Consider the following 12156-nt stretch of genomic DNA (forward strand, 5'->3'; position numbering starts at 1 on the left):
GGGGAGTCGGCTTCCTTAAGTGGGGATGGAGCAGCTGGATTCCACTAATGAGGCCTCATTACAGCCAGGACCCAGCTGGGCTGCTGCCTCCTGTCCCCATGGCCAGAGCCAGGGAAAGCCATCCAGCCAGGGCTGCCTGTTCTGGGCAGCCAGCCCAGCGCAGGGCAGCCAGAGCCCAGAGCCCACCCTGGGTGGAAGTGGGCATTTGGGCATCATGGGTGACTGGGCCTTCCTGGAGCCAATGGCCCAGGCAGGGCCTTGGCCTTCAATCTGTGCCTGCAGGAAGTCAGGGAGTATCTAGGGGCCTTAGTCCATGACACAGACCATCGAGCAGCTGTGTCAGTGGGGTCTGAAGTCACTTAGGAGACTGACTTATGCAAGGCCCCCAGAAAGTGGGCGCAGACTGTGCTGAGCACGTGGGGCTCCTGACAGGCCAGTGCTGTAGGTATGGAATGTCCAGGCAGAGCCTGGCTCATAGGAAGCACCTAGTGGGTGTCGCCTGTCTATTCGCATCAACACTAGCTGGCTCCAGTTATCCTATTTTAGAGAGGCAGAAACTGAAAGTAGACAGTTGAGCAAGCTGCCTCGGGTTCTATGTGCTGATAGACTGGACATCTGGGGTTCGAACCTAGGTCTGCCTCATGATTGGTTTTGCTTGTTTGGTTTGGTTTGGTTTTTGAGATAGGGTTTCTCAGTCTTCGATGTCCTGGAACCTGTTTTGTAGACCAGGCTGGCCTCGAACTCAGAGATTAACCTGCCCCTGCCTCCCCTCCTGAGTGTTGGAATGGAATCACCACCGCATGGCTAGCCTGCCTGATTTTAAAGCCTGTGCTTTTTTTCTTTTTTTTAAGATTTTATTTCTTTAAATCATGTGTCTGCTGGGGTCGGGAATATGTGCAGGGGTCTGTGGAGGCCAGAAGAGGGTGTTGACTCCTGGGAGACACCTGATGTGAGTGCTTGGAACCAAAGCTGGGTCCTCTCTAAGAGGAGTATGTACTCTAACCACTGAGCCATCTCTCCAGTCCCTGGTCCTATGCCATTATGATTTTCTTCCTCCTAAGCAACATTTCCCCATGAGGTCACGCTTACAGACTCCTGGGAGAGCTGTACTTGCGCTGGAATTCATCCATGCTCTTGTTTGTTAAGACCCCCACTGTGTGCCAGGCCTTCGAGGTCTTAGCAATCTTCAGAGGGTTGTGTACCTCCTTAGTACCAGGACGTTGTACCTACCTTCCCAAGTCTCTGGCTTATGGTGTCTGGGTGCCAGCGAGGAACTGACCAATGAGTATGGCCTCAGGGGAGAGCGATTACATGGGTTGCATGATGGAGCTCTCTTAGAACTGGCTATGGCACACAAAAGGTGTTTTCTAACACAGAACCTGGCATACAGGTCAGGTGTGGACTAACGTCCACTGCAGTCAGGAGGCACTGCTAGAATTTCCCAGCCTATTCTTCAGATGTCGGGCAGTGCAGCTCAGCGCTCCACTGGTCCCTGTTCCACACCCGCCTCCCTTTGTCTGGACTTGGCAATGGCCACTGTCTAAGTCAGTGCTATTTTCCTTTAGATAATGGCACAGTCACTAGGCCCTCATCACAGTCGTCTGTGAAGACACCCCGTCATCTTTATTGGTTGCTCACCAGAGGGGCAAGCATGGGACCCCATATCTCCTAGTCTACACCACTCACTCACTCTAAACACTGTTTGCTGTGGACTGCACCCTCCGCCTTCCTGTCCCGGCACCGTCAGCGGATCCTATAGGGAACAAAGCCCGTCACTCATCTGCAGCCACCAACCCTTCTAGGAACCCACTGGTACCCAGCCTGCAGACTCAGCTCTAGAGGACAGCTCTTGGAAGGAATAAGCCATCTCACTGCCCTGTCATATGCTCATTCTGCGTGTGCATGCGTGTGTGTGTGTGTGTGTGTGTGTGTGTGTGTGTGTGTGTGTGTGTGTGCATGTGTGTTTCTAGTTACTTGCTGAAAACAAGGGAACACCACAGCCCCACGCCTCCTTCTCCAGCTCTGGAGCACCCTCGCTGGGCTGCATCAGGACTGGCCAGAGGGGGAGTGCCAGGGAGGGGGTAGGCTGAACTTGGGGAGGAGATGAGGTGAAAGTAATTGACGCTGCCCAGCCCGGCAGTGGGAGAGGCAGGGGATGTGTCGTCAGTGTCAGTGTCAGTGTCGTTCTGGAGCTGGCAGAGGTGTGAATGAGCGGCTGAGACACTCGTGCTTTTAGTGCTCTTCCCAGGATGGCTGTGGCTCACGGACCTGTGGCCACCTCTTCCCCAGAACAGGTCAGTCACCTTCCAGAAGGTCAAGGCTCCCTCCCTGGTTCCAGGCAGGCTTGATGGCTAGGTTGGTGGAGGGGCAAGGGAATAAGTGGTCTGTGCCAGGAGGGGCAGGCAGAGCCAGTGAGTGAGACAGACACCAGCCAAAGTGACCCAGAAAGCTGGGACTGCAAAGGAGTGCAGGAAGAGTTAGTTGTGTGGTGGGGGTGAGAGGGAGGCGAATGGGGGTGTTAGGGCTCCCCCAGCCCAAAGACCTGCTGAGAATCTGCCCTGAGTATCAAAGCTACATTGTCCCAGCTCCCGGGGAGACGGGCCGGAGGTGCCCAGGAATTGTACTAATCAATACAGCCTCATTGTCTGTGCCACGGCAGTTACTCCTATGGGGAGAGAGAGAGTGGGGGGACAGGGAGTGTGGTACATGGGCTCAGTGGTGAGAGCTGGGGGGAAGGGGACAGACAGAAGTCTCGGCTGGAAGGAGAGAGACCCTTTGGAGCGTTTGCCAAGGTCCAGGGCAAGTGCCGGCATGGGGTGGGAGCTGTGTATCCTCAGCCCTGGGAGTTGAGACTTGAGCAAAGATGATAGCCACACTACAGCTAACGCAGCGGTGAGGGTGAGGGGGCTGGGAAAGCCATCATTCTCCCCTGGAGGACATCCTGACTTGACCTTCTAAAGGCAAGAGAAGGAATGTCCTCTGAGGCCCTGTGGGCTGGTTTTGGAGAAGCATTATGTAGGCTGTTCTCAAACTTCAGGACTGCCTAGAGCCAAGGAACCAGGGGCCACTTCCCAGAGTACCATCCTGCTGCCAACTGATGAGGCAGAGGCTGCCCACAGCTGCCTCTGTGCAGTCTTCCAGGCTGCCAGGCTTCTCCAGGAAGGAAGGTGAGGGCATAGCTGGGCCTACCCGGCCTCCTCCATCACTCTCCGCAGGACCTGGAACGGAGCTGTGCTCAGGGTGCCGGTCTTATGTCTGCTGCCTGCAAAATTGGCAGGTCATGCTGTGTCAATCAGGTCTCTGTAATGAGCCAGTACCAGGTATATCCCTGTCTCTTTTAGCTGCCACATGCAGGCCTGGCCTCTGCAGGTGCCTAGAAAGGGGTCCTGGGAGGGGCCTAGCCTTGTTCTGTGCATTCCTTGAAGTAGAATACACTCAGAACCCTGCAGGATGGGCCAGGTTTTATCACTTCTGTCCCCACTGTCGCTCCAGACTCTGGCCGTCTCAGAGCGAGGTTTCCAAGGCCAGAGACGAGGTCTGTGGTTGAGAGTGTCCAACTTGATGTCCGGCAGGTGAAGGGTGGAAGCCTGCTATGCTCATGTACTGCTTGAGAGCCACTGTGTGCCCTGAGCATTTGGGAGAACGAGAGCGGGGGTGGGGGGGGTGCCTCGGGGTGCCTCGGGGTCTTCTGAGGCAGCACTGACTGTAAGAGCTGCTCAGCCTCCTTTCCCCACTGGGATTCCGAGCAAGTTGCCTGTGATCTGATTTGGTTCCAAGTCAGTCTGGGATGTGAGGTCTTGCCTGCTCTCCTCCATTGAGTTTGTCTTGGACAGACTTCATCCCATGAGCAAACCCTGGGGCCAGAGAGTCCCAAACAAGAAGCCTGCTGGGTCCCAGAGGAGCCCGCCTTGCAGCGCAGCTCCAGAGTTCTTCCATATCTACAGAGGGCAGGCAGAGGGAATTCACAATTCACAAAAATATCCACTGAATGCTGACCTCGGAGGGTGGGAGTCCCCGACCAGAGCAGAGTGTAGTTTGGGTTCCGGGGCTGGGCTTCTGTGTCCATATGAGGAAGAAACGAGGGGGCCTCCTACCTCATATTGGCAGGAGTTACATCAGACCTGGGCCTGCTTGCTATCCCTCCATGATTTCTGGGTTTTCACATGAAACTTGTTGTTGTTGTTTTAAAGCCAGATGTAGTGGCTCATACCTGGAATCTTAACATTCAGGAGGCCAAGGCAGGTTCACCGTGAGTTTGAGGCTAACCTGGGCTACAGAGTGAAAGCTTTGAAAACAAAAAAGCAGTCTATAAAGCTGGTGGGCACTAATGGGAGGTGAGGAGACATTCAGAAATAGTTGAGGCTGTGAGATAGCTCAGCGCATACAAACACTACACAGGTCTCACGTCCTGAGGTTGATTTCAGGATCCCAAGACAGAAGAGGAGAACCAGTTCCTGAAAAGTTCTCCTCTGACCTCTACAAGCACCTCTGCGCGCGCACGCGCGCGCACACACACACACACACACACACACACACACACACACACTTAGTATTAATTAAATATTTAAAAGGTGTTGTTGTTTGTTTTGTTGTAAAGAAATAGCTGGATTGCAGGTAAGGTAGAGCCACAGAACATTGGTAGACCTGAGGGACTGCCTGGGCTAAAAACCTAGCAGGCCCACAGTAGACGTCCCCTGGTTCTTGAGATAGGTGCACTGAGGTATTTATGGTAGAAGGGACTTGCCCCAGGCTGCTAGGGAGCAGGTTCTAGACTACCTAGGTCCTAACCTCACACTTCCTCCAAGCCTGGAGCAGAGTGGAAGATCCTGATTCCAAGAGCTCCCCCAGCAAATAAGCCAGGCAGAGGTCTATGCAAAGGACTCACATGAGCAACTGGACTCGGCTCAGCCAGTCGGGTGCAGACAGTTGGGTGTTAACCTAGGAAGGATCACAGTCCTGATGTGAGGATGGATACTTCAGCCTTCATGGCTGGCCCCGAGAGTATGTACACGGAGGAGTGTGTGTACACATGTGTACACATGTCTATGCATGTGTGGATGTACGTGGCAGTCAGGTTTCCCCACTCAGTTGTGGGAGGAAAGCTCTCAGTCCACGCTGCCCAGCCTGGGGGAGCTTAGGTACCTGGTAAGGTACCCTTTCCCGAAGGAACACTGTCTTTCAGGCAGTGGTCTTTCGAAGAGCTGCCAGGAGGGGCAGCGGCAAGGCACAGACAGAGTCAGAAGAACTTGTGTGCCAGATCACAAGGGGAATCCACCTCAGCCGTCTCATTCCCCATGAAAGAATGAGCAGGTGGGAGAGAGGAAGGGCGTTGAGGGGCAGCCAGGGTGACATGTGATGGGCAGGACAAGACTGGAACTTAGCCCATCCAAGTTCTTAGGCAGCAGCCAGGCAGACAGTCTGGGTCAAACCGTGAGCACAAAGAGGTTCGTTCTTTCGTAGGCATTTCAGAGCCAAAGGAATGGTTAATATTAGTGACGAAGCAGGTCAAGAAAAAGGAGGGTCTTAAAATAGGAAAGATGATTCAAGGAGGGCAAGAAATTATATAGCATTGAAAGTATGGAGCTGGGCTAAGCCTGTGGTAAAGTGTTTGCTGAGCAGTCATGAGGTTGGACAGGTACACACACACACACACACACACACACACACACACACACACACACACCAGTGAGGGGGTGAGAGTGAGTGAGACCTTTCCTGGATTGATTAGCTGGGACACGGAGAACCCTCCAGAGGAGAGTTAGACAAAGAATATATCTGGAGCACTCAAGAAGCCCCATAGAAAGGCGGGCTTCCTCTGTCGACTGAGAACTTAGACCATGTAGCTACCTAAGACGTACCCAGAATGGAGGCCAGGGGCCAACGATGAGTGAGGCTCCTCACTCGGGTACCACCATGCCATTGGGATGAACAAGAGAAGGGGACCCTGTCTTCAGACAGCCCTAATTTCAGCAATAACTTCTTGTCAGTGCCTAGTGACAGGCCCCAGTCTAACTCCTATCCTGGGGCGTCAGCTTCCCTCATTGCGTGCTCAGTTGAATCCGTTAGCACACGGCTCACTGGTGTATAGGCTCAGTGGTATTTGTCGTGCCAGTTAAACCCTGGCTTTTGAAGACTGGAGGAGCCTATGGCATATGGCTGGGGATTTGACATGTTCCCCCCAATCATCCTCTGTCCCCTCTGACAGGGAAGAAGTAGGAGTTAGGGATTCAAATATGGTCCTGCTGTACTTTGTTGGAGAGGCCAGGAGTCTACTCCTTGTGGTCCTAGATCAGAAAAGAGGCTTTGAACTTAGCTTTGGAGAGATGGGTGTCTTTCAGGGGCCTTGCCCTTTCCTTGTTCTTGGACCCTCAGTTGTCCCCTTTACAACGGGAACTACTGTCCTGTGACCCGACCCTTGGACTCTGGAGCTGCTACAGTTCTTCATTGTGCTCCTAAGTAAACAAGCCCGGGACAGAATAAAAGTGTTATTGTAAGGCCGACAGATAGGAGCCCTGTGTGGCTGATATTTGTTTGGATGCAGATAAATCACCCCTAGCAGGCCCCATACCCTTCAAAACATGGTCCCCTGGCCCTGTGGTATAGATGCACCTGCCCTAAGATCCCTAGAGGTAGTGATGTAGGATTCTATAGGGGTGTGTCGCAGAAGGCATACCAAAGCCTCCCAGTGCAGAGTGTGCCTCCGTGCCCCATACCAGCAAGCCTTGACTGGACCTTACCCTGCATTCTCTTTTTGGTCTCATGTACTTTGGGGCTTTGAGGAACTCCATTTTGTGATCCTGCTAACACTGTATAGAGGATGGTGTGTGCTTTTTGTTTGTTTGTTGATTTGGTTTTTCAAGACAGGGTTTCTGGGTGTGTTGTATAGCATTGGCTCTCCTGAAACTTGCTGTATAGACCAGGCTGGCCTCAGATCCACCTGCTCTGCCTCCCAAGTGCTGGGATTAAAGGCGTGTGTCACCACGCTTGGCGATGTGAGCTCTTGGTCCATTAATGTCTTCAAGCACTGTATTGTTTCCAACCAAGTTGCCACTGCCTATCACATAGTAGGGGATTTGTAAGTCTTGATATTTGGTGAGTGAATGAATGAATGAGTGAGTGAGTTAATGAATGCAGATGCCTTTAGCTTGCCAGTTTGCTCTGGATGCTCTGGGAATGAGTCCCCCTCCCTAATTCCTGGTACTGTGCCCTGTAGCCCCCTTTGAGGCTTGAAGGGCAATATTTTCTGAGCTGAACTGGATACAGGGGACAGTCCTCCCCACCAACAGTGCTCATTTACCAGGCATGGGTGCTACCCAGGTCAGCATTCCTTACAGGCCTTTTCAAAAGGCACCGAGCCCCAGCGAAGCCATTCAGCTTTGTCTGCTAATATTAGGGTCTGAGAGTGTGTCAGAGTGACAGGCCACTTTTCTGATCATTGGTGAGTAACTGCTGAACTTTGAGATGTCACTTTCACATGACAGCGTCATGCCAGTCTCTTGGCCACGCCGCTCCAACCCTGATCCAAATGTCTTTTGGAGGAACTCCTGTTTTGTTTTTTTGTTTTTTGTTTTTTGTTTTTTTTTCCTCTCAAGGTCGTGGTTCATCTCTGGGAAGCTGTTGGTGTACAAGTACTTTGCGTGTATTTTTTGACTGGTGACTCCCAGGGTCCTTACGTTTCCTAACGATACTCTTCGGCCCCTCGAGTCTGGCTTACAGTGGTTGATTCCCACTCATAACGGGAGAGGGCTGGGTGAGGAGTGGCTTGTGGAAGGGACACACACTAAGGGAGTTTCAGAGGTAGTTCTACATCTGAAGAAGAGACTCTTCATGGAGTTCTCAGTGGGTCCTGGATAACTTAACTCAGTACTTCTCACACACAGGCAGAGTACCCACCAGGGATTCATCTGTAGGCCACCCTGTCATTCAGTCCCACCCTTTCCTGGAACCACCTCTGTTTCCTCTGGCAGAGCCTGTCCTCAAAGTCTGGCATGGTGCCCACAACTCCGGTCTCCTATCCTATCTCATAGCACAGCATCCCCTGCTGTGGCTCAAGTCAGTTCCCTCTGATCGCCAGTATCCTGCCCAGATCTGGCCTAGCCCAGCTGCATAACCCCCTCTTCCACCCAGGCCTGCTCACCATGTGCCCCCAGGAAGAAGCCTTCACTAGGGATCAGTCTAGCCACTGACTGCCCATGGGCAGCGTGCTTAGCCTGGCGATGTGGTAGGCGGCGGGTGGGGGGTAGCTGTCCAGACACAGGCCCCTTTGTGCCCAGCTTGACTTGGCTGCTTGGTATGAGGCTCAGCTGCTCCTGGGTCCTTAGCCTGAGAGGAATGGCAAGGGTTTAGAGGGGTTAGGGGGCCCCTGCTCAGGCTCCCTCCTCAGTGTCCCCTTCCTGCTGTTACCAGTTCCTCAGGTGGGCTGGTATACCTGGCATAGAGTGCCGAGGGCTGGGCACCATTTGGCAGCTGTACCTCTCCTCTCTTCTGCCAGGCCAGCCCTCAACTCCCGCCAGCAGAGAGGAAGCCCCAGGGAATGTGGCGGGGTGACATGGAGGTTCAAAGAAAAGCCACTGGGGGAGACTCAGAGGGTCAGACGTGGGGCAAAAGTGCCTTTACTGATGGTAGCTTCTTTCCTGTCCCCACAGAATGGTGCTGTGCCCAGCGAGGCCACCAAGAAGGACCAGAACCTCACACGGGGCAACTGGGGCAACCAGATCGAGTTTGTACTGACGAGCGTGGGCTATGCCGTGGGCCTGGGCAATGTGTGGCGTTTCCCATACCTCTGCTATCGCAACGGGGGAGGTACCCAGTGGGCACAGGGCAGGGACCACCCAGTGGGGTAAAGCCCACCCACCAGGGCTCGGGCCACCATCTCCCCAGAACAGACACCACTCCAGGAAGAAGCTGGCTTCTGGCCCCCCGTTGTTCATCCCATCCCTTAGGCATATTCTGCCTGAGTGCAGACCACCCTCAGATCTTGGCAGCCTTTTCTCTGGTCCTGATCGGCTAGCCTGCTCTTTGAAAGCGAGAAGTAGAGCAAACCACTTGAATTTCCTGGGTTTTCTGTCTTAGCATCCCAACTTCAGCCACCTCCCCTCAGATAGTACAGAGATAGTTGAGGATCCCAGTGATGTGCGTGCGTGCGTGCGTGCGTGCGTGCGTGCGTGCGTGCGTGCGTGCGTGCATGTGTGCATGTGTGTGCGTGTGTGTGAAATCAGTTGGTCAAAGCATCAAGTCCTACCCCAACATGGCAGTTCTGGGGCAGGATTTTTCTGCAGAGCAGATTTCCTGGGAGCCTCTGTTCAGTTCAAAGACAGGGCAGAGTGTGTGTCAGCCCCTGACTGCTTCTCAGTGCTGGCATGCTCCTGTCCCAGCACTAGTGAAGCACAAAAAGGTCTTACCGTGGGTTTGGAGAAGGGGACCCAGGGAAGGGCACCTCAGGCCCACCCTGAGCCTGACCTCTCTCCTCCATGCCAGGCGCCTTCATGTTTCCCTACTTCATCATGCTGGTCTTCTGCGGCATTCCTCTCTTCTTCATGGAGCTCTCCTTCGGCCAGTTTGCAAGCCAGGGCTGCCTGGGGGTCTGGAGGATCAGCCCCATGTTCAAAGGTGAGGTTCTGGTGGGGGCATGCGCGCACCGGTGCGCGTGCACGCACACAGAGGCTGGCTCATCCATCTGTACAAACATGAGCAGTCCCCTGTGGAGACTCCAGGCTGACCCCAAGCTCAACATCAATGGCCGGGGCCATGGACGCATGGATGCTGGCTGGAGCACATTCATATTTACTCGGCCCCCATCTTTGCCTCCTGCCGTGCATATACGCAAGACTCCTTTCCTCCCCTAACTTGTCAAGGCCTGGACCTTCCCATCTGTAGGTCTCCATCCCATGGGCCTTTAGGGACTGTTAACCTTTAGCTAGGTCAGCGGGGCTGTCTCCTCCCTCAGTGGTGCTTACTGCGCTTTTCCCGCAGGCGTGGGCTATGGTATGATGGTGGTGTCCACGTACATCGGTATCTACTACAACGTGGTCATCTGCATCGCCTTCTACTACTTCTTCTCGTCCATGACGCATGTGCTGCCCTGGGCTTACTGCAATAATCCCTGGAACACACCTGACTGTGCCGGTGTGCTGGATGCTTCCAATCTCACCAATGGCTCCCGGCCCACTGCCCTGTCTGGCAACCTGTCTCACCTGTTCAACTACACCTTGCAAAGGACCAGCCCCAGTGAGGAGTACTGGAGGTAAGGGCACCGGGGGTGGGGGGTCGGGGGCAGCCCTTAGACCTCCTATCCCCACTCGGCAGCCACATCTTTGTCATCTGCATGTAGTGTGTCTGCTACCCAGGGGCTAGAGGTGGGTTGAAAGGGCCGACATACAGAGGGCTGTGGAAGACTTGAAGGTGAGCTGGGAGTCCTTATAGAGTAGCAGTAGAGGAGGACTCTGGAAATCTTAAGTCTCCAGAGGCCAGCCAGGCCGAAGGGGGATAACATGTTATGGAGAGCCTCTTGAGGGAGGGTCCCACAGGTCCAGAGGCCATGCCCAAAGCCATAGGGAGCTTACTCCATTGAGACTCACATGGATGGACGGACCCTGTGGGCTTTGAGGTGGCCTTGAAGGGGCACTGTGTTCACAGAGAACTAACACAAGTTAAGCTTCCTCTCCATACAAACAAAAGGATCCATGGACATTCGCTAAGCCAGGGATGCCAGAACAGCCGGACCCATTCTGTTCGGAGGTGACAAAGAGACTAGTGTCTCTGGGCCCTCTGAAGGGAGGCAGCTACTGGAGGTGTCTGTCTGAATCACCTTATCCCAAATGGCAGAGGGAAGGAAGGCACAGTGGAATAGTCTTCCTACATCTTATTGGAGAGTCCCGGGAAAAGTACCTCTGGATGTGAGAGGCAGGGCTCATCTATTCATTCCGCAGGCCTCTGTGGCATCTGCTGTAATCTGTGTGCCCGTGCCAGGTATAAAATGGTTCTGAGCCTCTGCCCCAAGAAAGCATAGTCTGTGGGGAAACAGTTGAGTATATTAGGAGTGGGTGCCCTGGCACTGAGGTGGTGGTGACTTCTGAGAGATGGAGACACGGGGAGCTGATGACAACTGCCCAGACATGGGAGAGAAGGGTTAGGAGGAATTAGGAGGAATTCACGAGTAGGTAGGCAGAGGCCACAAGGAGGCAATTTGAGGCTGGGATTGCGAACAGATGGGACGCTGAGAAAAGAGACAAGAAGGGCATCTGTCACATGGCACCAGCTTCTACGGCAGCCTAAAGGCTTGGTGCTCTCTCTGCTATGTGATGGGAGGCCAAAGGAGAGGTGCACATGGCCCTGGGCACACTGTAGTTGTAGCAGGTCCTCTAAGTCCAGTCCTGAAAGTGCAAATCCCACTCAGTTGTGGGATGGGCCACTCCCCGAGAGGAGATAGGGAAGAGAGGGAGACAGAACTCACACCCAGTCAGATGAACACAGGGGGTGTGCTGCACACTGGGCAGCTTGACCAGGACCGAAAGGCAGAAGATGGACATCCCTGGACCTCCCCAAAGCACAAATCCTGCATTCCAGTCTTAGCCCAGGCAGATGCTACAGTGTTGCCTACCTCTGGGGCAAAGCTCCGGAGACTTTAGCCAGTGAAGTCAGTGGGGAATAGCTCTCAGAGAATCTCCCTAGGGAGGCAGGCATACTGAGGGGACAGCTGGGCCCTGCTCTGCACCTGGGGCTGGCTGGGCCAGGCCTACCTAACTAGCTTAGTTCCTACCCCCAGTGGCTCCCTGCTGCCACCTCCTGGAGAGCCTGGAAAGACATTCTTCCTCCCTCCCCTGCCAACTCCCTACACACACACACACACACACACACACACACACACACACACACACACTCTGGTGATTGAACATTGTCCCATGCCCACGCACACACACACACACACACACACACACACACACTCTGGTGATTGAACATTGTCCCATGCCCACGTCCATGCATGCTAGGCAAATGCCTTACCCCGCCATGCACGCTAGGCAAATGCCTTATCCCGCAGCTTATCCTGAGCCTTCTCTTTACATTTTCATTTTGAACTTGTGATCCTCCTGCCCAAGCTCTAGAGTAGCTAGGATTGTAGGCCTGCATCAACAGGTCTGGCTGAGAAATGGTCCTTAA

At 53.9% G+C, this 12156-nt stretch overlaps 1 protein-coding gene across 4 annotated transcripts in view; it reads left to right on the forward strand.

Moving 5' to 3' along the window:
* Slc6a9 (solute carrier family 6 member 9) overlaps positions 1–12156 on the forward strand; it is a 34152-nt gene that overhangs the window by 11852 nt on the left and 10144 nt on the right. The window contains exons 1-4 of one of the 4 annotated variants that reach the window (XM_006238625.5): positions 1916–2294; positions 8646–8802; positions 9478–9609; positions 9973–10243. In XM_006238625.5, coding sequence (XP_006238687.1) covers positions 2250–2294; positions 8646–8802; positions 9478–9609; positions 9973–10243 — 605 coding nt within the window. In that variant the 5' untranslated portion in view covers positions 1916–2249. Of the gene's footprint in view, positions 1–1915; positions 2295–8645; positions 8803–9477; positions 9610–9972; positions 10244–12156 lie in introns of those variants that run through there. The other 3 variants (XM_039109143.2, XM_039109142.2, NM_053818.3) reach the window with 3 other exon arrangements.

This window comes from Rattus norvegicus, chromosome 5 (genome assembly GCF_036323735.1).
Source record: "Rattus norvegicus strain BN/NHsdMcwi chromosome 5, GRCr8, whole genome shotgun sequence".
NCBI classification, from domain to species: domain Eukaryota; kingdom Metazoa; phylum Chordata; class Mammalia; order Rodentia; family Muridae; genus Rattus; species Rattus norvegicus.